The sequence below is a fragment of the Vigna radiata genome, chromosome 4 (assembly GCF_000741045.1).
Source record: "Vigna radiata var. radiata cultivar VC1973A chromosome 4, Vradiata_ver6, whole genome shotgun sequence".
Taxonomy (NCBI): domain Eukaryota; kingdom Viridiplantae; phylum Streptophyta; class Magnoliopsida; order Fabales; family Fabaceae; genus Vigna; species Vigna radiata.
The window spans coordinates 4,223,875-4,249,427 of record NC_028354.1 but is presented as its reverse complement, the minus strand read 5'-3'; the positions used below and the strand labels follow the sequence as shown (position 1 = coordinate 4,249,427).

General features: G+C 36.8%; 1 protein-coding gene across 5 annotated transcripts; it reads right to left on the bottom strand.

The window, feature by feature from the left end:
* Positions 1–814: 814 nt before the first annotated feature.
* LOC106759305 lies at positions 815–23,990 on the bottom strand. Of its 5 annotated transcripts, XM_014642420.2 has the most exons (10): positions 23,745–23,988; positions 20,436–23,137; positions 19,852–20,306; positions 19,700–19,777; positions 13,137–13,289; positions 12,531–12,694; positions 12,302–12,449; positions 8,847–8,969; positions 8,668–8,755; positions 815–1,324 (listed from the first exon to the last, which is right to left on the bottom strand). In XM_014642420.2, the coding sequence occupies exons 2-10, from the start codon at positions 22,681–22,683 to the stop codon at positions 1,143–1,145; spliced, it is 3,639 nt and encodes a 1,212-aa protein (XP_014497906.1). In that variant the 5' UTR covers positions 22,684–23,137; positions 23,745–23,988; the 3' UTR covers positions 815–1,142. The 5 variants fall into 5 exon arrangements, with proteins under 5 accessions (XP_014497906.1, XP_014497904.1, XP_014497903.1 ...); XM_014642418.2 differs by having other exon boundaries at positions 19,852–23,142; positions 23,745–23,987; XM_014642417.2 differs by having other exon boundaries at positions 19,852–23,137; positions 23,745–23,987.
* Between the last annotated feature and the right edge of the window lie 1,563 nt (positions 23,991–25,553).

The window sequence follows — 25,553 nt, the reverse complement described above, 5'->3', positions numbered from 1 at the left end:
CACATAAACACTAGAAGCTTGAAAAAACATATTTTGGAGTTTCTCTACTGAATAAGTGACTTCAAGATTATAGACTTAGTAAATCACATTGAAAATCACTTTTTGAATTTGTTTTCTTCTTCTCATCTTTTTGCTACAAGTTGTTCAAAAGATCTTATTCCTTTTTCTTAACTTCTGGATATGCTCATTCTTGATTAGTTTTATTGGGGGTGTTAAGTGTGATAGGTTTTATAAGTGATTGCAAAAGATGGAATCTTGTAACACCAGAAAGTATAATAGATTAACTTAATTGAGGGAATTAGAGAACTAGATATAACTCTTTTATTGAATAAATCAATATAATTTTTGTTCTTTTTTCCTTTACTCATGCATATTAAATCTGAATTGAAATTTGTTTGCTTGCTTTATGAAAGAATAAAGAACGTTATATTAACATATATAGAAGTTGAAACTTGTTTTTCCATAAAGATTATCTTGATTCAAAGAGGCTATAGCTGAACAAAGAGCAAGCACGCACTAATGAATGGATTCTAAAACGTTTCATGCATCGGAAAAGTCAAAATATTACCTTTTATCTCGTTTGATCTCTAAACGAGAACATTGTACAAGTAATTCCTCCATTGTTGAACATCCATTATGCAATAGTTTATATATTTTACTGTGCAGATAGATTCTTCAATAATATGTAACGAAATATTACATCAGGAATATATGTAAGGAGAGTGCCACTTTAGAGATGGAATTTATTGTTTATTCCTTTTATTTCCAATATTTCATTTATTTTTTAACATTTCTATTTCCCTGACAACATATATGCAAAATACATTCTCACATCAGCAATCAAAACAAATATTACAAGCACTGTTATATACACACCAGGACACCTTTTCTTTCCTATTTTGATATATCTTCTGCAAAATATTCAGTGATGCACTAAGTACAAAATTCCATAGATCTAAATGACTACTATACCATGATCTTAAGCTCATATTTTTACAAAAAAGAATAAAGAAATGAAGAAATTGTAGCTAATAAAACAACAGGTAAATGTTGTGATAACCCAATCTTGACTGCTATAAACACATTACTGTACAATGAAAATGCTGCAAGATGATACATATCTGCAGAAAATGTGGGATCTTTCAGAAGGGTCTTAACCCTTTTGTTTGAAGGACTAGAGACATGGATCTTAACCTGCTGGTTATCTCTGTGAATGATGGCCGGCTTTCAGGGTCAGGTGACCAACATTCTTCCATAAGCTTCCTCCATTCAGAATCACACCGTTCAGGCACAGGAGGTCTCAGAGTGTTCTTTACAATACCCCCTAAATCAACATGTAACCGAATAATCAAACTTACAAACTTGTTCATATTCTTCTGCATCCTTAAGGACTCATTTCGTACACCATATCCTAATTTAATGCATTGTTTATTGCAAAATATGATATACTAGTATTATCTTCTCCCACAACTTTAAAATCTATAAAAAATTTATAAAAAGTAGTTATATAAATAAAATATAATTTTGTATAGTTTACTTAAAATTATATTTTTTTATAGTTTTCCATTTGACAAAAATATATATTAAAATTCAGCTTATAGAAGATTATATGTAATTTTAATAAAAAGTCAATTCCACATAATTTACATTATATGTAATGTTCTTCTTTTATTATTCTTTTCATATATGTGAACCCATCTTTAGGGTAGGATTTTTTTGGCAAGTTTATTGCCTATTCTTTTATCCTATAAATACATTAGTAAAAGAAACCGTGGAAGGAAAATATACGGATCCTCTTGTTACTTTAACAACTAAAGTTTGACAATTTTTCACAATGCCACGTGTCAGCCAGGTATTGGTTCATGTTGAAAGTTTCACATCGACTAGAGATAAGATCAATTTATAATATATAAGTGGGTACAAACCTCACCTTAAATACGGTTTTGTGGGGTTGAGTTAGGCTTAAAGTCCATTTCTTAACATGGTATCAGAGTCAGGTTAGAGCCTATCCTAGCGATATTTGTTATTTGTTGGGCATGTTGTTCCACCTACTATCGAGCTATTATCGGATCATCCATTAATGTCTAGTCTCACACTCGAGATTTATATACCTCGATGTGAGGAGGTGTGTTGGAAGTCCCACATTGATTAGAGATAAGGTCAATTTATAATATATAACTGGATACAAACCTCACCTTACAAGCCAGTTTTGTGAGTTTGAGTTAAGCTTAAAGTTCACTTCTTATCAGTTCTTTAGCAATATTTTTTTTAAATCCAAAAAAGTGACATGGAAGGAGAGATTATGTTGACATTGCATTTTGCAGCTTCTCCCATTTCGCTTTTTCGAAACCTTGCATACTCTCCAGTTTGTGTATCTTCTCTCTCCGTTTTCTGGCGATTCTTCCACCACTGGTGAAATCTTTTCCCTTTCATCCACCACTTTCGATGTGGCGATGTTCTCCTCTATCCTTTGGGTGGCTTGTGTTTCGATACCCCCTTTCCCTTTTCCCTTTTTGTGTTGTAAAATGAAAAAATCTGGTGAATGTGATCATGACAGCAAGGTATGTGTTCATTGTTGGAAAGCTCATTTCCCCTTTCCTTTTATCCGTTGTTTAAAAGGATAATTTTTAATGCAGGTGATTGTGCAACATTTGCTCAAAACAAAGTTAGTTAGTGGTTTTAATCTAAGGTTGACTCCGAACAGAGGTGTTTTATTCAGAGCATCCCATTTAGTTGGTTTTTAGGGTTGCATGAAAATATTAAGACTGGTAAGAGTCTGTTAAATGAGTTGAGGTAGATTGGAATTTTTATTTATTTTTTAGGTGGTTGATGATGTCGGTGTGTCGAAAGAAGAATTTTGTTATGTAGTTGTTAAAGAAGCAATTAAAAAAAGTGGTGAGGATTTTAACTAGCAAAATAAAACATATAATACTACATGTAAAAAAGTGTTTATTCGTGTTTTAGAGGAGCAAGATTTGGTAACGAAAGAACTTGAAGCTTCAATTTCTGCTTTAGAGAAGTTGGTTGAAGATAGGAATAAAGATGAGAATGGTCAAAAGGTCGAACAAAGCATTGGTGGAAGTGGTGTTCGTCATGAATTTCAATCATCAGACATGAAATTTGGTTGTCATAGTACGCCTGTTGAACATGACCACATCAACATGTAGTTCGAAGGTGACAAAGACATTAAACAAAGCAATATGTACAAGCGAATGAAGGAAGCACGACATATATGTTACAAGAGTCATGCGATAAGAACTCCCTATGTCAGATATGGTAGTAAACGACAATGATATATGTATTAAATGTTTTCTTTTGTATAAAGTTAACTAGAAAAAAAATGAGTTTGTCGTAAAGTTTACTAAAAAAACATTCATTGAACTAATTTATGTCAATGCAAATATATATGTACATATTTCGATTGAACATTATTATCGATATCGATGTTGTTTTTTTCCAATGTGAATTTGTAATTACAAAAGACGGAGAATATTATTTTCATATTGTTTGAGTAAAAACTTGGTGTCCAATGTGTTTTGAAGTGATGGTTGTCCATCATTGGTGTCTGTTATATGTATCTAGGACATCCAATTAAGTTATATAAATGATTGTTCAAAACCCGAACCGTGGCTGCCAGACATATGAAGTGGGCTCCCCGATGTATTCACTGATACTAAATTACAAAGGGAGCATAATTAGTTACCAATGACTTATTCGTGTTTAATTACTAGAAGAGTTTCCATGGGTTGTTCAAAATCATCAACGTGGCTCCCCAGATATACCAGCTAGACTCCCAACATGTGTTCTGGTAATTGATTACAAGGAGGCAATCGATTACCAATGACTATTACTCCTATACCATGCACATATAATCAATTGTGGAGGAGTTTTCATGGGTTGTCTATAATCCTGAATGTGGCTCCCCAAATATACCAAATGGATTCCCGAGGGTTGTCAAGACTTGGGTGAGTGACTCTTGTCATCGTTGGTGTTCTTTAGGGCATGAAAAACATCTTATTTATTTAAATTCTTGACCTAAAGTCCTACATAGTTGATGTGGAAATAGGTTCTTCAAAATCCCCAACATAGCTCCCCAATATATGTTCTGGTAATCGATTACAAAGAGATTATAACCAATTACCAGAGAAGTTTTCATGGGTTGTCCAGAACCCTGAACGTGGCTCTCCAGATATACTAACTGGACTCCCAGAGTTGTCAAGATTGTCATCAATGGTGGTCTTTAAGGTGTGAAAAACATCTTATTCATACATCATATATGTTAGTGAAAAATATAACAACATACATCAAATTTCTGTGAAGAATCAATGGACCAATAATGGCATTGAGAAAATAGGAATCAACTCGTTTTCTTTTAATCATACACTAGAGAAAAATAGATGTTTGATATTTCTTGAAATCACCGATTTTATTATTTTTGTAGTGATTCTTGGTAATACATTTCTTATGGGAAAAGGATGAAAAAAAAGAAGAAAACTCAGAAAATTCCTAAAACTATATCAGCAAACAAAAGATTCGATTCATTTCATCATGTACATGGTTTAAAAAAAAAATGTATTGGCAATACATAAATCTTGTAAAATTTTTGGCTTTTCTTCAATAGGAGGGGTAGCTTTTGGAGTTGTTTAAGGCCTATTAGGCTAAAAAGTACTCTTGACCCGCCATAGCATATTCTGCCGTCGTCATGTAGTCATTACTAGGCTGGCATGCTTAATAACCCATGAAAACTCCTCTACTCCCCTAGTAATCGATTACAAGCCCCTTGTAATCGATTATCAGAGCATATATTGGAGAGCTACGTTAAGGGTTTTGAAGAACCTAGTTCAACACCAACTATGTAGGATTTTAGCATAAGAAATTAAATGAATAAGATGTTTTTCATACCCAAAGAGCACCAATGATGACAAGAATCACTCACCCAAGTCAAATATTGCAAAAAGAAACCAAAAATACACTTCAGTGAACGTCAGGGAGCCCAGTTGGTATATTTGGGTTGCCATATTCAGGATTGTGGACAACCCATGAAAACTACTCTAGTAATCGGTTACATCATTTGATATAATCGATTACAAGTGCATGGTATAGTAGTAATAGTCACTGGTAATCGTTTATTGGCCTCCTTGTAATCAATTACCAGAACACATATTGGGGAGCCTAGTTGGTATACCTGGCTAGCCACGTGGAGGGTTTTGAACAACCCATGGAAACTCTTTTGGTAATCGATTACATCATTTTTGTAATCGATTCCAATGCATGAAACACGAATAAGTCATTGGTAATCGATTACGCTCCTTTTGTAATCGATTACTAGTGAACACACTGGGGAGCCCAGTTCATATGTCTAGGCAACCACGTTGCAGGTTTTGAACAATCATTTACATTACTTAATTGAATGTCCTAGATACATATAACAAGCACCAATGATGTCAACCATCACTTCAAAACACATTGGACACTAAGTTTTTACTCAATCGATATATTGACAAATTATTGCAATGAATGTTCTTTTAGTAAACTTCACAACAAACTCATTTTTTTCTCTAGTCAACTTTATACAAAAGAAAGCATTTAATACATATACCATAGTTGTTTGCTACCATATCTAGCATAGCGAGCTCCTAGTGCACGACTCTTGTAACATATGCGTCGACCTTGCTTCATTCGCTTATACATATTGCTTTGGTCAATGTCTCTCTCACCTTCAAACTGCATGTTGATGTGGTCATGTTCATCAAACATACCATGCCAACCAAATTCCATGTCCGATGATCGAAATTCACAACGAACACCACTTTCACCAACACCTTCTTCGACCTTTTGACCACCCTCATCTTTATTCTTGTCTCCAACCAACTTCTCCAAAACAAAAACTAAAGCTTCAAGTTCAACAATTATAGATCTTTTTCCTCTAAAACACACATAAGCACTTCTTTACATGTGATATTATTTGTTCTATTTTGCTCGTTAAAATCCTCACCACTTTTTTGAACTACTTCTTTCACAATTGCATAACAAAGTTCTTCTTTCGAAACACCAACATCATCAACCACCTAAAAAATAAATGAAAATTCCAATCTACCACAATTCATTTAACAGACTCCTACCAATCATAGCATTTTCATGCAACTCTAAAAACCAACCAAATGGGGTGCCCTGAATAAAACACCTCTATTCTAGAATCAACCTTAGATTCAAACCACCAACAAACTTCGTTTTGAACAAATGTCACACAGACAATTGCATTAAAAATTACCATTATAAACAACGGATAAAAGGAAAGGGGAAAGGGGCTTTCCAACAACAGACACATACCTTGTTGTCATGACAACATTCATCAAATTTCTCCATTTCACAACACACAACACAAAAAGGGAAAAGGGAAGTGGGGTATCGAAACACAAACCACCCAAATTGTCTCATTTATTTAAGTTCGTATGAGGCCCGGGTCATGTCCACTGTTTGCTTGTTGTTGTCGGTGCCACTGGCTACTGTCGACATTTATCGTCATCGTTGTATATCTTCCAGTGAAGTCAGGGATCAAGGAGCACAACCCATCATCAGTGGTTTGCCTACAAATCATCTTGACGCTTCTCTAGACGCCACCTTAGCATTGCCAAAATCAGAACAAAAAAGGATTATTCGTCTCGTCAGAGCCTTTTGGGCTTGTGTCTGCCCCCTTCTATTCCGGTGGCAATATCTCTCACCTAAGGTTTTTCCTCTCAAAGCTAGGGTTTTTCCTTCCCCCTTCAAGTCTTTGGAATCACTTCCACTCTGCTACACCTATTATTACCACGACAAAACTCAACTAGAAAAAGTATGTATCAGGATTCGCTCTTGTGCAGTTATGGTTCCTAGGTCAAGGATACCATGATCGTTTAGAGAAGGATTTCTCTGTTGTTTCGGATGAAGAGAAACCTCAATGCGAGGAATTGGATTTCCAGTTATGTGATGTTTTATGGCAATCACTTGAACAAGATTCCTTAAGAAATTTTGAGACCGTATAAGACATGCTCATACTTTTGGAAAAAGGGGCAAGACATTTTTGCTAATAGCATTCAATGTCTCTTCGATGCAACTCAAAGAGTAGCCTTTCACACGCAAACCAATAATGATATGGTCTCTTATATCATAAAGGCTTGGCTTACGATAGAAAAAGTGAAGAGATTTTTGGTGGCAGATTCGTCGGAAGATATCAACAACAAAAACTTACTAAGTTATACATGGTTCCAATTCTGAGAAGCCTACACTCTAATTTTGATCGTGTATGTGATCAAGTTTTAGTTGGAGATAATATCCCTTTAATGAAGAGCTTCATCACTAGACTTTTTCAAATTCAGCTAGGTAGAGGTAGAGGAAGAGCTCGTAGCAACCGAAGAGGATGTGGTGGCTGAAGTGGTCATTCTCAATACTCATTATGTGGATTCAATTTATATATTCCCAGATTGTTGCATAATATATATGCTCTAGTTTATTTATGGGGAGTGTTGAAATGTAATGATTTTATAATTATTTTTTTTCATGTAAGGGTAGGGTGTTTTAGGATGTTCTTGCCTCTTTTTTATATCCTATAAATACATCGGTTAAAGTGAAACAGTATAAGGAAAATATAAGCTTATTGTTTTTCATCTCATTCATTTATGTCCATCATTAATTAGTTATGCACCAGACACAAAATAAGATTATAACTTAACCTACGTTTGGTGTATTATGTCTTTTACCTATCATATTCTACTCTCTTATCATATCATATTATGTCCGTCAAATGAGTTATAAGAAATCCTTCAACGGCTTAGATAGAATACGATAAAATCTTGTCCTAATATAATTGATTGTTTTGATATATCAATAGGAAATTATTTGTTTATGGTATTATTCTGTATCAGATCCTTAAAAAGTGTTTTGCTTAGAATATTCGCTCTCTCCCTCCCACTCTTGCCATCAACACCACCACCATTGCTATGGTGACTCCACTGCCATTACCATTGCCGGAACCACCATAAGCATTACCAATGCCACCATCACCTCATCACAACTACCACCATCACTATTACTACCACCACCGAGTGTCATGACCATTGTTCATAACCACCACCACCAATAACTATCACTATCTGCCCTGAGTCAAATATGACATGTTACATTATTGTCTAGTGTGTATTAAAAATTGAATAAGATTTTTTGTTCCTAAAAGTTTATTCTATTCTTATTCCATCATACTGTTTTCTTGTTCCAATATTCTGTTATATCATATCCACCAAATGATCCTAATAGTAGTAACAATAGTTTGTTTAGAATAAATACTCAATGGCCGCCTCGTCTGGTGAGTTTCAAACAACAATGAACAACATTGAATTCAGAAGTGTTTCTCACAGGGATTTCCTGCACACAGTTTCAGCAATCATTTGAGTTTAAAGTTCTGAAAATACCAATATTGGTTGAATATCAAAAGAAAAATATTTTATGCCTTATATATCCTCCAATACACATGACTAATGTTGTAATGTTTTGATAACTGGATGAACCAATCTCTGCATTCTAACGGTACAAGTCTACCAAACCAATTTAAGAAAAGCTAATAAAATGTGAAACATACTAGAAAAGGTGGGGGCACTTCATTTAAGGTATAAACTATTGTTGAGAGATCCTTACCAATAATGGCGCCGCAATGCATATCTGCATAAGGTTCCTCTCCTGTTAATAACTCCCACATTGAGATGCCAAATGAGAAAACGTCAACCTGTCAAAAGTCATTCCACAAGCTGAATGACTGTCAAAAAGTCCATGATTCTTATATATTATTAAATTTTATATTAATGGTCTCAAGTTACCTTTTCAGAAACACGACTGCTATTCCCATTCAACAGCTCCGGTGCCATCCATGGAAGGGTTCCTCGCACACCTCCAGATACAAGGGTATTGCGTTTAATTCTTGATAATCCAAAATCACCAACCTAGGCAAAAAAAATCAACAACTTTGAAAAAGAAAATGTATGTCATATTTAGAATAAGCAACTTCATTAAATTATAGATCAGACTAATATTTGTCTTTGAAGCACATGTTGTAGTCGCCTTCTACACTGTGCTTTTGCCTAACCCAATGTACTTGTAAAAACATAGGAAATGAACCATGTAGATGGAGCTGCCAAAACAGAGGAGTTAATTCCATGCTGCTTCTAGTTCACACATGTTTTCTTCCAGCATATGCTACAAATCTTATTCAATTCATCGCTATAACTTTACAGTGCTCAAATACGAATTGACAGGGATTTCTTCATTTCTCAGATTTTAGCCTGACAAAGTAGGATCTTTGTCATTTACAATGGACATTGTCACCCCATTAAGTCTAATGATTTCCTTAACAGAAATCTTAACTATAGGCTTGCAATTTAGGGATGCCGAAGCAAAAATGAAATGTCCAGATTTACTCAATTTGTCCATAACTACCACTACTGCATCAAAACCTTTAGATTTAGTAAGACCTACAATAAAATGCATAATGACTTCCTCCCATAGGACTAGAAATGGGCAATATCTGCACTAACCTTGTTGATGGAGCTTGGTATTTTCTTCTTTGGCAACATGACAGGTGACTAAATACTCTGTTAATGTTCCACTCATCCCAATCTGATACGATATAGGGTGATAGGTTATAATGAGTTTAAATGAGAAGGACGGTTAGGAGAGGAAGAGAAACTTTATAAATAGGGAGTGGGTTTCTGTACAAGGGATTATTGAGTGTATTTTGTGTAAAGTCAGGTCTTAATCCTGTAAAGAGAGGTTATGCTGCCTCCAATTCTGTTCACCCCTGTCTTCCTCCATCTCCTCTTCATTTGAACCCTCTTTCTGCCCTTTCATGACAGATTCCTTACTTCTTCCTAAGCCCTTTATGTGAATCTTGATTTCTTGCAGCATTTCTCTTATTTCTTGCACATTTCTTTTGTATTCTGCCATGCTCATTTTCTGTTTTGCCATGCTCATTTTTTGTTCGCTGGTCCTCATCTCTAAGGTATTGTTTCTTCCTTCCATGCCTCCACCCTTTCTTGATCACTTATTGATCCCTTCTTGATCTGGCAGCCCTCTCCTAACGAGATCCGACAATCCTCTCCCAAGCAGAATACGGTAGCTTCTTGATCCTTCACCCCCACTTCGAAACGGCAGATCGGACCAATTTGTTAGGTTTCTGGGTTTGAAACCTAACAAGAGCAATAAAAGTAGATAGAAACAGTAAAGAAAGAATGAGGTTTCTCTATTATTCACAATGAAAGAACTCTCTTTTTACAAGAAGGGTTTGGGAGCATAAACCTAACACAATCCAAAAAATTGACCATGCCATTCTTCTATAGGTTCCATAAATAGCTGAATGTTCCCCTGTGGAAGTTGTATAAAATTCATGTAGAAATTTAGCAACCCATGGGGAGCATGCTCATGAAACCAATCTACCCTTGTAATACTACCTGCAATTTGGATAGTTTTTTTAAATCTACCTTGTAATACTAGGCATTCGCAACATGGAAGCACCCAAGTTGTAAACTATCTCAAATTCATACCTTATTAGCTTTGCCGGCCAATTTTTCTTGTTTGGAATAGTTATTCTCTGATCCAATAGATTTCTATAACTTTTCTGGTCTGTAAATATAGTAAATTTCTGACACAACAGATAAGGTCTCCAATGTTGGATAACTAGTACCAAAAGCGTCCATTTTTTTCTTGTAGACTGATTTAGCAAGTGTAATATGAAAAGGCCTTGCTAGAATATGCAATAGGTCTTTCATTTTGTGTCTACACAACCCCTATTCCCTCTTTCGATGTAATATATACTAAAAAAGCTATCCTTATTTTTCTAAAAGCGCACTTTTTCTAATTAACAAAGACTGTTTTGTTAACTTAGCCAGCACATGCCTCAAATGATCCATATGATCTTCCCATGCCCTCTTCTATTCCACTATATCATAAAAGAAAACAAGGACAAACCTTCCAATGAAGGGCCTTAAGATAGAATTCATGGTGCATTGGTTAACCCAAAACGCATTACAAAGATTCATACTAATGTTAAGGTGTTATAGAAATGGTTTTTAGTACACTTGATTCATGCATCCTAATTTGATGATACTCTACCCTAAAATCTATCTTGCAAAAGTACAAAGCCCCATTTTATTAATCCATCAACTCCTTAATTGTTAGGGACACTGGTACAGTGGCTTAGTTTAGAGCATGGTAATCCACACAAAACCTTCACCTGCCACCTTTTTCCTTTGCCAAAGGGACTCATGCCTAAATATGGGGCTCCTGTTGGGCCTTATGACGAGGCTCTCTATTTCATTTTTCAGCAAATGGGGGTATCCTCACAGTCTTACTTTGACTGAATCTATCTCTGATTTGATAAGAATTTGGTTATTACATCCCTTGGTGGGACGATCCTTTAGGTTCTTGAGATATTGCTGCAAATTCATCTAATACCCATTGCAACATTCTGATTTGGGCAATTATCAACACGCTTGTTCTTCTAAATTGTTCCTCTCTTCAAACCATAGCATGGCCATTTAGTCAACTTCGTTTTTGGCCAATTTCTTTAGAGCTTTGGGGATATCATGGACTTGGATGGGCTTGGATGGGCTTGGATCTCTTTGTACTTTTATATTTTGCCTTGCATGTTTGAAAGTGATGCTAAGTTTTTGAATTTGCTTTAACCTCCCCTAAAGTGACCAACTATATAACTTTTATTGTGTAGAATGACCCAATCATGTCTTTATGATAGTTTGAATATTTGTTATTTTGTATTTGTTGGAAGTCTCACATCGACTAGAGATAAGACCAATTTAGAGTATATAAGTTGATACAAACCTCACCTTACAAGACGGTTTTGTAGGGTTGAGTCAGGGTTAAAATCCACTTCTTAACATGGTATAGGCGTTAGGTTAGAGCCTATCCTAGCGATATTTGTTATTTGTTGGATATATTGTTCCACCCGCTGTTGGGCTGCTATCGGACCACCCATTAATGTCTAGTCTTACGCTCGAGATGTATATACCTCAGTGTGAAGGGGTGTGTTGGAAGTCCCACATCGACTAATGATAAGACCAATTTAGAATATATAAGTAAGTACAAACCTCACCTTACAAGCTGGTTTTGTAGGATTAAGTTAGGCTTAAAATCCACTTCTTAACATTATTTTGTCCGTATAATCCCATATTTGCAACGTAGTATAACATATGGATTTCATTAAATCTCGTACTCTTGTTCCTTATCATTAAACAAATTGAAACTTGACATCTAGAATTCTTACCTTGCATATTGGTCGTTGTGGATCCCTTAGATTCACAAGCAAATTGTCACATTTCAAATCAAAATGGACAATATTTTTTGAGTGCAAATATTCCATACCAAAAGCGGCATCCATGGCAATTATTAGCTTTTTACGACGATCAAGTAATCTGCACAAAAGAGTTGAAATTTGGAAGGTGCATAAATAACATTCAAAATTATATTGAAAGAAAACTACTAGGTTAGAATACCTATTGTTCTTTACAAGGACATGCCTAAGGGAACCATTAACCATGTATTCTGTTACAGTTGCTAAGGTTCCTTCCGCCCCATCCGGTACTATTCCATAAAATGCAACCACATTGGGATGATGAAGAGTTGAAAGGATTTGTGCTTCTCTCCAAAAATCTTTTGCCTACGAAATCCATGAAATATTGTAAAATTCAGCGCACAAATGACTTTTCCTTCCAACACAAATGAACAAAGCAACTTTTGAAACGAGTATACAATTCTTAAATGAATGTAAACTTTGTAGAAAAATGGGAAAATAGTACGTAAGGCATATTTTCACCTTATTGTTCAAATTTAAATCCTTACGTTTTGATTCATTTGAATTCGAGACATTAATAAAATTTAACTTCCAACATGATCTATATGGGAGAGAGATACAAAAAGAGAAAATGGACAGGGTGAGGGACAAAGGCAAGGGGGGTGGAAGAGAGAATGCAAATATATTTGGACTTAATCCATTCACTTTATTATGAGAAGTAACATCAAACATACAGGCAGATTGAGATGTAAATATATGTCATTCAACATAAGAAAGTTGTAAGAAAAGAAATGCATTGAATACTTACCAACCGTTCTTGCTCAGAAGACCTTCCAACAAAGCAACTCTTTTTGATTCTCTTTATAGCAATATCTGTTCCCCGCCATTTTCCATGATAAACAGTGCCATAAGTACCAGAACCCAACTCTGTAAGTTCTTCAAGATCAGCATTCCTTATTATCTGAATTTAGTAGTATAAAAAATCATTTATAGAATAACAAAAGATGTACATGTAGACGAGCACTAGAAAACTGGAAATTATTTAGTAACAAACACAAACAAGTCAATGAAACTCTAATGTGAGAAACATATCATAAACAAATAAATAAAACCCTTCTTTCAGGATTATTTGGAGCTAGAACTCAATTTTATCAAATTACAAACAAGAGAGTTTGGTCTCCCTGTTTATCAATAATAGAAATAGTTGTATTTGTTGTTCATCAATTTTTCTTCATTATGGCATCAGACTGATAGGTTTGGAATTTTTTTGTAGGAGGAGGGATAAGAGGTATAACTGAATATGACAGTTATAAGCTGTAAATGTTCTGTTTTTATTCTTGTAAACTGTTTTTTCATGAAAACTGCCTATTTTTAAATAGTCAGTGTAGGGGGAGGGAAAAAGGTTGTTGTTTTCCTAGGAGTTGAGAACAACTCGAAAGTCCTTCTGTGTTTGATGTTTTACTGTCTTCTACCACATTGGCAGAAACAGTATTGTTCCAATAAAAATCTACCAAGAACTTGTCTTGTTGGTTCTTTAATACTGGTTGAATCTATCAATTGGTATCTAGAGAGCAACCTTGGTTCTGTGGGAGCCACGTGTTAGGGTATGGTGCATACCAGAATGGAATCACACATGGATACTGTCGAAAAGATGATGCCAGAACTGGTTCAAGAACGTAAAAAATGTGGTAGAAGATTATGTGCAGTTTGATGGTTCAGTATCTGTTAGGTTTCTTGAATGGAAACCTAACCAGAACACCCTCCAAGAATAGTAAACAGCAATGAAAGAATGGATTCCTCTATTATTCAGCTATACAAGAGTAACTGGGAGCATAGCCTCCATCACAAGGTTCAAAGAAGCTCTCTGTACACAAAAGGGTCAAAAACTCCCCCCTAACAGTTACAAAGAACTATTTATACAACTTTTGTTTCCGCCTAGCCTAACTGTCAGGCTATTAATTCCTTTTCCTTCTCTCATAAACCCGCCACTGTCTAACATTACCCACCGCTCCATGTTCAACCTAGTCATCAAGGTTGAAATATAGGTATTGATCCTTGATAGTCACCTCATCTTCCCACGTTGCTCCATCTCTCCCCACTTCTTGCCACTCAATCAACACCTGATGACCTCCTTCTTGTTCGTATGGCGATTGCCTTCAATCTAAAATTATTATCAGCCAATAAGACGGCCCTTCTACCTGCAGGTATGTAGGCAACTCCTTCTCCACCCTTTTATCTCCTATAGCTTTTTCTTCAACTGAGAAACGTGGAATACGAGGTGTATGCGTGTTGTGTCAAGTAATTGGAGCCTAAAAGCCACCTCCCCCACCTTCTGTGTGACTTGAAAAGGTCCAAAATATCTGGCAACTAGCATCGGATGCAGTCTAGAGGGTATAGTAGCTTGCCTATGGGACCTGATCTTGAGATACACCCAGTCTCCCCGCTCAATGTTTGCTTTTTTCCTCTTCCTGTTAGCATATTTCACCATCAAATCCTAGGATCGAACCAAATGGAACATTAGCTGCTTCAAAGCTTCATCCCTTGTTTGTAACTCTTGGGATACTGATTCTACTCGAGTTTCCCCTGGTATAATAAATCTGTGTAACGAAGGAGGAGGTCGCCCACACACTGCTTCAAAAGGAGTGCACATGACAGCCCCTTGGTAGCTAGTATTGTTTGTACCAATACTCAGCCCAAGGTAACACTAAACTCCATCCCTTTTGGTTGTTCTGAGCAGAAACACTTCGGATAACCCTCCAATACCCTATTTATCACTTCGGTCTGACCATCTGTAATGGAAGCAGTGCAAACAGTTTCAGTACATACTTCGACACTTGTGCTTTATGGGGATGGTCAAGTAATTCTGGAAGATCTAGAAGTAGAAATGAGAAAACGAGAGTTGTCACAAAGATATGCTACAGAATTTGAGTCGTGCAAGAAGTCATTACTTTTCCAGATCTTTTGGTTTGAAGAAGCTCTTATCATTAATGGAACAAAAGGAGTCATATCGACCACCAACCAAGCCTCCAGACTTGAATTGGGTTCCCTTCTTATAATTACACGTTGATAAAGATGAGCCATAAGATTAAGCTTCACTGTTCTAACCGCGAGGACAAGGTTGTTCTACAACGGTGTGTAATGATAGGATATAATGTGTATGATAGGAGGAAACAAATTAAAAATTAGTTGCTAGTTGGGTTGTTAGGTTGAGTGAGACTTCATTTATATAATATTGGGGGGGGGGAGGGGTCTTTGTAGGTAGGGGATGTTTTAGAGAATTGTTGACTGGATCATTGGAATCCTATGTGAAGGGAACATTGTCCCTTGGAGGCATTCTTGCTTTGGTGCCTAGAATCAATAATACATGATCTTTTTAGTGAGTTTGGGTGTTTTGCAGTGGTGTTCTTGGATTCCTCTATCTAGTAACCTAACAGAAACAATGATGGTGGGTTGTAGATGAGCTGAAAAACATGTGTGAGGCTCTCTTATTCTGTACCAGCATGGGTGCAGTGAAGATGATGGAGCTAGTAATGATGACGTAGATGAACAATGGAATGGTGGTGGTGTGGAGGTTGCGAAGTTGGGGTTGGTGGTGTGTGGAGGAGGAGGAGGAGGAGGAGGAGGAGGAGGAAAGAGATGGAGGGATGGTGTAGGAAAGGACTAGGAGGAAGGAGATGGAGATGGAGATGGAGGGATAGTGATGAACTTCTTTAATCAAGAAGTCAAGAAAATGAGTAAAAACACACCAGACAAACTCAACACAGTGAATAACCTCTTCTTGTATTCAGTGAATGAAAGAATACAATGTTCCCTTTATCCCTCCATTTTGCCACTGAACCAAGATCTGAGTGGTCTCCTCCCCTTGTTGATTTCTTCTTCTTCTTTGTAGTACTTTTAAGGGTCTATATAGTGGAACATCCACCTACAGTCCTACGGGAAGCTCCCCTTCCACCTTATACTCTCCCCACAGCTAGCTTTAATTGTGATACATGAAACATCGGTGTATCCTCGCAGTGGCAGGCAACTATAGTTTGAAAGCCACTGGACCCACTTGTTTTTCCACCAAAAAAAGGCCATAATATCTGGCAGATAGTTTGTGATGCAACTTGACCAGCATAGATACTTGCCTATGAGGTCTTATTTTCAAAAAAAACCCAATCCCCTTCTTTTATACTAGACTCCCTTCTCTTCCTATTTGCATACTGAACCATCCGCTCCTGGGCTCAGGCCAAATGATATTGTAGCTATGAGATGGCCTCATCCCGCGTCTGCAAATCCTACGCCACAGCTTCCACCACCATTTCTCCAGGTATGAACTTGGTTACTACCAGGGGCTTTCTTCCATAAACCACTTCAAACGGGGTACACTTCGAAGCCCCTTGATAACTGGTATTATACCAGTATTCAGCCCATGGCAACACATTGCTCCAAGCCTTGGGCTATTCCAAACAGAAACACCTCAAGTAGGTCTCCAATACTCTATTCAAAACCTCTATCTACCCGTTCGTTTTTGTGTGGTAGGCGGTACTCATTTTTAATTGGATACCCTGTATTTTGAACAATTCCTTCCAGAATGTACTGACAAACGTGGGATCCCGATCACTGACAATCGATATAGGAATTCCATGCAAACGTACTATCTCCTTTACAAAAATCTCTGCAATTATCTTGGTTGTATGAGGATGCTTGATGGGTATGAAATGTCCATATTTACTCAGTTTGTCCACTACCACCATTATTGATTCAAAACCTTTTGATTTTGGTAATTTAACCACAAAGTCCATGCTTATTTCTTCCCAGATGGCCTTGGGAATAGGCAACGGTTGCAACAATCCCTGTAGAGATGACACCATATATTTATGTTGTTTGCAGATCAGACAGGAGGCTACGTAGTCGGTCAACCTTTTCTTCATGCCCATCCAGTGAAAGTCCTGGCCAATTCTTCTATAGGTTCTATAGACACCCGAATGTCCCCCAAGCGTAGTATCATGAAACTCTGCAAGGAACTTCAGGATCAATTCTGACTCTGCTGAAAGCACTAACCTTCCCTTATAATGGAGCCTCCCATTCTCTAACGTATAAGCAGGGTTTGAATCTGGGTCTTTCTTCACTTCTTCCATTATTTTCTTTAACCCAGCGTCTTTCTCCACCTCGTCTAGTATTTCCTGGTAGTCAGGCCAATAGGGCATGGTTATCATTAATAGTGTCCTGTCTCCTTCATCCCCTTCTTCTCCTGATTTGCTTCCTGCATGGGGGTTAAACCCTCTGCTCCCGTATTTCCCCCTACTGTTTCAAACTGATGCAGACACCACACCACCGCCAGAGTTTCAATCCCTGTCTCCTTCTGCAACACCTCGGGATTGATGACCTTCATCATAGATCGGTTATCACCCCTTATCACTACCTTTCTTGTTGTCGTCCCATACTTCATTGTCATCTGCTTCCAATCCACTCTAATTTCCCCCAACATGGCCAGCCACTCCACTCCGAGCACGATGTCGACACCCCCCAGTTCAAAGAGATAAAAATTCTCTTTAATCTCCACTCCTTCCAGTATCAAAGAGACTCCCATGCAACGACCTTGTGTTTCCTTTCTCTGGCCGTCCCCCAGGCAAATGCTATAAGGCATCCTCTCCTACCTCTCTAAACCCATCTCCTCCACCAAAAGTGTCGAGATGAAGTTATGACTTGCTCCGCTGTCGATGAGGATGACTACTCTCCGATCTCGAATTCACCCCGACAGCTTCATCGTGTTCGATTGAGGGATTCCCCCAGCGGAAAACACTGACAACTCCATGCATCGTTGTTCCGCCTCCTGCATACTTCCCCCATGGTGGTCCTCCTTTACTCACCGCACCGCCTCTGGTCACCCTCGCCACCAATCCTGATTGCTCCACGTCCCGTGCCCTTTCCATCGCGGTTAATAGGTTGCGAGGATCGTAAGGCCGAACGAGATCCCTCAATTCTTCTTGGAGTCCTGCAAAGAAATACCTAAGTAGTTGTTCCTCCGTCATGCCAGTAGCCTGAGCCATCAGGATTTCGAATTCCCGCACATATTCCTCCACCTATTCACGCCGTCGCACCGCCACCAATTTTTCGAAGATCGTTCCCCGGTGTCTACCTCCAAATCTCCTAACCATCGCCTCCGTCAATGTCGCCCAAGTAGGCTTCTTAACCTTCTTCTACCAAAAGCGAAACCAATAGTTCTCTTCCCCTTCCATACAGATGTACATCAGCTTCATCTTCTCCTTTTCTGTCACACTTTGTATTTCGAAAAACTTCTTTGCTCTCACGACCATCCTGTCGGATCGGTCCCTTCGAAAGTGGGTAATTCCACTTTCTTCATCCAACTCTTCTGAACGTCATCGCGTTCTTCCTCCGATTCATCCTCAGATTCATCCTCCTCCGTATCCCGACTTCCATTAACCGAATGACTGCCTTCAGAACTCATCCCCTGGTTCCCTCTTCTCCCACGATCGTGATTAACATTTCGTTCCCACACGATCGTGATTAACATTTTGTTCCCACGGTCGCGATTCACGTTTCGAGCCCTTTCCCTCATCTCCGCTTGAATCTCCTCCAACATTGCTTCCATGGAATCAAATCTTCCCTCCAGTGCACTCACCCTGTTCTCCATCTTGTCTCTCCTTCGATCTGGATCTGGCAGGTCAGACCAATATTAATGGACTTCTTTAATCAAGAAGTCAAGAAAATGAGTAAAAACACACCAGACAAACTCAACACAGTGAATAACCTCTTCTTGTATTCAGTGAATGAAAGAATACAATGTTGCCACAGCTATCAAGGAAGCCTAACCTCCCTCCACTGGACTAAGATCCAGTAAACAATACAATCAATATTCCATAAATCCCGCCCTTCTCAACAAACTCTTTATTTATAGTCTCATATACTTCTAACTAACTCCTAACTGACTTCTTTACTTCCCGCTTTTTTTATTCTTTCCTATGTATACTTTTAATCCTCTATCAGATAGTGTGGGAGAAAGAGGAAGGAGATGAAGGATGAAAAAAAGCTCAAAAAAAAAGAAAACAAAAAAAATTCAAAATAAAACAAAAAATAAAAATTCAAGATATTGACATGTGGCAACTAAACAAACGTTAACATCAATTTAATTAGAAGGGTCAATATTGCATGATTTTAAACAAAATTGGTATTCGATTGAGTCAAAATAAATATTGGAAAACAATTGAATATTTGTCTTTCATATAGGGGACCAAAGTACTAATTAAACCTAGGTAAAACTATGTCATTTATGGAAAATATCTAATAGCTAAGGCTTAATAGCCACATTTGTTATCTTTAGAAGTTAAAGTAAGAAACCAGAACTGAAACATTTCAGTGATGGTCAACCTGTAAACCATAAATGCTAGCCTCCATTTCTGCTATCATTGCATCAGAAAAGAATTCATTTTTGTCTTCATTAAAATCCTGTAAATAAAAGAAACAAGATTTAGGAAGGCATAAAGAAAATATCATTAACATTTTATTTCAATTTTTCATACCTCGGGCTCAAACTCAGGGATGATGCTCCCAGCTTCTGTATGAGATAGGGATACAACACTTCCAATATCACTAGAAATATAAGGATGAACAACACGAGCCATGTCTGCTACATTGAACGTGTCCACTTGATTCACATCAGTGTAGCCTTCTAAAATTTTTTGTTGTTCTGAAACTTTATCATCAACATTTGACATTCCAGAGGCAGACTGTTTGGGGATAAACCGATCCACCACTTGTCCAGTGCTGGTAATAGAGTCATCAAGGAAAGGTGGTGCCTTTTTAAGTGACATAATAGTGTCTGAATCAGGGCCATTCATAGGCATGTTTACACTTGGACCAAGATCATCACAAAATGCAGCAGGATACAAACTTCCATAGCATGCTGTAGGATTTTCTTCAAAAGCTATAGCCATCTGATTCTTCGAAGGATGGATTTGTGCAGCTTTATGAGAAGCTGGATGAATGGACAACTTATTAGTATAACCTCCTCGGGAACTTTTATCACCAGAACCTACTTCAGAATTTAAAATTGGAGCATTTAATTCAAAATTTCTGGTCAATGAAAAATCAAACCCTTGCTCACCATTCAGACCTTTAGCCAAAGCGTTGATTTTGTGCTCACTAGTCCTTTGGCTCATGTTAGAATCACATGTGGTCTTTTCCACAAAATTATTTAAGGAGAGATCCATCATGTCTGATGGAATAGGGACAATACCCTCAAAAGGTAGATCCCAATTCTTTTGCATATTAATATTAGCATTTAAGTTTTTAGCAGGGAAGGAGTTCAAGAGATGCAACTCAGTCACAAATCCCTTGTCAATGGCAGTTGATTTCCCCTGCTGAACCTTGCTATCCTTGGGAATAAAATTATTTTGTTCAACAATCTTCATCCTTCCTAAATTCAAAGAACTTTCCTGAACATCCTTTGCATCGTAGCTGGGTATACCCAAGTCAGTTTGAGCAAATGAGTTCTTTTTTTCAGCTAATGTGTTATCCATGTGAACAAGATTATTCATTCCCATGGATTCATAGTATGGAGAAGATGTCAAATCTTGCCTTTTGGGTGCCTGAGCTGACTCCCCTTCTGGTGTCGTACTTTGTATTTGAGGATGATGGACAAAAGAATCATGTTGATGCTCTGTGACCTTCACACGTGAGACACTAGGGATTAACAATGAAGATATTTGACCCTTTTCAAGGTTCAAGGAGAAAGATTGATCATTTCCATTTTGGGAGCAGTAACCAGACTTTGCTCCACTTTGTAGCAACTGTGGATCAGAAAATGCATGGGGCATCCTATGAGGGGAGTCTGTAATTCCATAAGATTCACCCTGTCGACAAATTACCTCATCCAACAATGACCGAGGAGTTTTAGAGAAGACCCTTTCCCTTTGCAAGGACCTTCCACCAAAAAATTCATCTCTGGGATTAACATATACAGGAGTCACTAATTCCTTGCTGGGACTGTAGTCCAAATGACCTCCATTGAGCTTCTTGGGCTGACCAACATCACCATGCTGATAAGGACAAGTATCACTCACGTGCTGAGGATATATGCCACCATCAGTGCTTAGATTATAGCACTCAGGATGTAGCTGAGCATATGATGCATTGCTCTCAATGCTTCCCTGACATGAGTGGTCACCCAGTAATTGTATATAACCTGTGTTAGAACCTGCTACCGGAATTGGAGCGGGAGGAATTGACAAGGGTCTTTGCAAATTCAGGGAATCGTTAAAAAGCCCATCTGGATTTAAAGCATTAGTACCATCCCTGATCTCCAAAGAAGAAGCATTTGGAGTTTTTGGGAGAACTGGAATAAAGTTCAAATCTGCCCCCAACTGACTGGATGCATTTGTCAAATTTTGCCCACGGATGTTTGTTCTAGTAGAGTCTCCCATACCATTTACAGCAACAACATATTGGTAATCAGGATCACTCTGTTGAACAACATTCACCTCTGTTGATGATTTATCTTCGGATTCACCCAAAGGAACTAAAAAAATTCTGAGTTTTTGAGAACGTTCATGCCTTTCAAGCCCATGGTATTCCTCTTTCATATTTTGAAGATCTTCATCAGAGGAAACAGATATTAGAGCATCAAGATCCTCTCCTGGAAGCTGGTACTTTATTGTGTGAGGTTGATTGCAAATACCCAAGGTCTTCTTCATAAGCTCTTGCCACGCCATATCCTTTTGGATAGATATGATGTGGGTCTCTCCCCCTACATATTTGAGTTTCCCATCACTGGGTCTTGGTAATATTTTTCCACCAAAACTGCACAGAAACTTCATTTTCCCAGACAGAAAATCATCTACGACTCCTGAACCAGAAAATCCATTGGACTGAGAAGCTTCATATCTACAAAGTGGTGACACAACTGCGAGACCAGACTGGTCACCCACTGGTTCTTGAACAGTCTTCCTCAACATACCATCACCCTTTTGAATTTTGTTTGAAATGTTTACAGAAGCTCCATTTTCCATCTCCTGTACTGACTGTTTTAAAGATAAAAAGTCAGATATATCAGAAGAATTCTCAGAGTTCATTCTCCTCAGCCCCAAAATATTAGTAAGATCTTCATATCTCACATTGCCATTCTCTCTATTCAAACCAAACACAGTCTGATGATTTCGTGGTATATCTGGTGAAACAAGAACCCTTCCAGCAGCAATTCCATCACGACCAACATTAACGTAAAATTCTTCCCCTGCCTGCATAGTGATATTATTTTGCTCATGATGCCCTGTATTTGAAACACTACCAGATAGATCTTGTGGGTCATGTTGAGGAAACATGCTAGGATCCTTACCAATATTGGTACCTAACATGCTTCCTGTCTTATATAGTGCCCTTTTCTCATCTTCTCTCGTAACTAATTCTTTTCATAGTGCCGGTATAGTAAGAAGCCAAAAGTGTAAACATCTGACTAACGAACAAATTCGTGTCTAATTCCTTCTTTCTACTGACTCCCTAGTTCTCTATTCTCAACGGTCAAATACCATATCAAAGATAACCAAAACAAAGGACATATATTTAAGGATACTGAACGGCAGCAAGAAATCTTGTACAGCCTCTCACAACTGAAGAGAGGAGGATCTCATCTTCTAGCAATTAAACACAGAATCAATGCATTCATCGACAAGAAAACATAAAATACCCGCTTTATCTAAGTTTCTCTAGCTGTGGATATGCAAACCAATCAATCTTCAACTCTTTAGAAGGGCCAATAGTCCATGACAAACTGATGAGTATTTCAGACCAAGTTGTGAGCAACAAAACCAACTATCCTTCAAAAGGCAACATTTAGCAAATCAGAAGCAACAAACAAAACACTATCAACCCGTCCTTGTATGAATTGTAGGCGGGAATCGAAACACAAAATTGTCCTACTTTAAGAAGTTGGCATCCAAGAGACAAAAACAAACAAAACTTGTTCAAGCCGTCCGTGCAAGGGCTCAACACGGGTTATCAATCAAAATCCAATCGTTTCCACATTTCAAAATTGGACTCAAAAAAAAAAAAAAAAAAAGTTCTGACTAATAAAGGTGACACCAAAGGCAACAAAAAGTGAACCTTTTCAAGATGTTCATACGAGAATTCGACATGGGTATCAACCATAATTTTCCAGATTAAATAAATGGGCACCCAACCAAAAAGGGCTATTTTTTAATAAAAAAAAAAGCCAGAAATCAAGGGAAAATGAAACTATCCTGTGATCAACAAACTTTATTTTTTATCTTCCAAAAGTGCTACAATCGAAGCAAACATATCAGAGTGAAGAAAGAGAAGAAAAAAAAACACAAAAAACAAAATTGGATCCCGGATTTGAATACAATTGAATTGAATTGAGAAAAGATTGAAAGTATGGGAAAGAGTGAACGTAGCTTACACATGAAGGTTCAATTTCTGCTTCGGAAAAGCGACATTGGCGAAATGGCGAGAATTAAGCAGCGACAACACACGGTGGCCATAACCATGAAAGCAAGTTTGGATCTCACACCACACACAGTCTCTTTTTCTCTCTCTTCTCCCTATTTTTGTTGCATATTCTTGTTCCGATGTTCCTACGTGGACACATTCTTTTTGTGTTTGAAATTTTCTGGAATGACAAACAATCATCGGAAAATAATAAAATATTACAAAAAGATACCAAAGGAGAAAAAATTAAACTTTAAAAAGACTCTTTCTTTCGTGCCACCCTCCACTTTTTCTAGTAAATAAATTATTCTGGAATTTTCCTTTTGTTTTATTTATTTTGCAGTATGTCATACGTCGTTAGCGTGATTCCTTTTCTGACATAAAAAAAAATTAGGCATTAAATTTTATGAGTAATTAATAGATACAATAGTAATGTTAAAGCGGTTTATATTATTTTTCAATCAAAAATTAAGTAAAACAATTTTATTAATTTTGTCATAATTATTTTAAAAAAAAAAAATTAACATAATTTAGCTTAATTGTGTGAACATAGTGAAACAAGTCATAGTATCTACAATTAGATTTCTTTTCTCGTATTTTCGTAAATGTTTAATTTTAATAATTATAAAAATTTGATTATACATTATTAATTTTAAATATACGAATTTTAGTCATGGTTATTTTATTTAATAATATTGTTAAGTATATTTATTATTAGCTTATACGGATAAGTTATTTGCATACTATTAAGTACGGGTCAATGTTACGATTTTAAAACTCAAGGACTAAAATTTACAGTTAATTTGTATAAATAGACATTTTTCTGATTTTTAATATAGAATAAAACTATAATTGTTTTTGAAATTACGAGGTTAGGAATAATTTATTTTATTGCATAAAAAAATATATTATAAAAGAATGTGTGGCTTTTTATACGTGGGCCCTCGTTAGCTACAAAAGTGAAATGGTGGTCAGAGACGGTTTCTCGTGTGGTGTGTAGTGATGATGTGTCAATCTCAAAAATTAAAAAATAGAAACTACGTGCTTCCCTCCAATCGAATCCTTCTTATGCTGTTAGACACTTGTTTTATGTGATGTTACGCTTCTCTGTCTCCTTTCGTAGGTCAGTTTCATAATTTATTTTAAATAATTAAGAAATTTTATACTTTTTTGCAGAGAAAAGAATATCAGTTTAAGAATATTTTTTTTCATTGATTTATTGATCAACATTACTCGAATAAAAATTAAAGTCAAGTACGTTATAGTTAAATATTTTTCTCTCAGAAAGCTATCCAACTGAAAATATGTTTATAAGAGAAACACAGATAATCCTAACACCCTTCTTAACTTGGGTCGTGGATATACACAGTTTTTTTTAAAAAAAAAAACAAAATTGGGATACTTTTTGTGTGAAAATAACTTGAAATTAAAAATGTACTCCAGAAAACAACAATAACAAATTATTTTTAACGTGGAATTGTAATATTAAATTATCCGTAATATTGGTGATATTTTTGTATTTGTCTGGCTTTCTTTCCTTTCTAATTTTTCTTTTCCTTGTTTTCTAATTTTTTGTAATAAGAGGGTGTGTAATATGAAAAGAATTTTTGGAGAACTGTGTTCCTTAAATTTTTGGTAAAGTTTTTGTTTTAAATATTTTATGATATTGTTGGTAAGAGTGTAATAAAGATTAAGTTAAATGGATATGAGAATTGAAAAATATTTGACATATTTTATACATGATAAATAGTTTAATGTCAGTAGGTGATATGGTTGATGA

Bases quoted from the DNA above. Each gene is read 5' to 3' on its own strand.
- LOC106759305 (XM_014642418.2), bottom strand. From the start codon at position 22,683: ATGTTAGGTACCAATATTGGTAAGGATCCTAGCATGTTTCCTCAACAT. The intron at 12,450-12,530 runs GTATTCTAACCT...TCTTTTGTGCAG, and splicing joins GTCCTTGTAAAGAACAATAG to ATTACTTGATCGTCGTAAAA. The intron at 8,970-12,301 runs GTAAGAATTCTA...TTTTTTGCCTAG, and splicing joins CACAACGACCAATATGCAAG to GTTGGTGATTTTGGATTATC.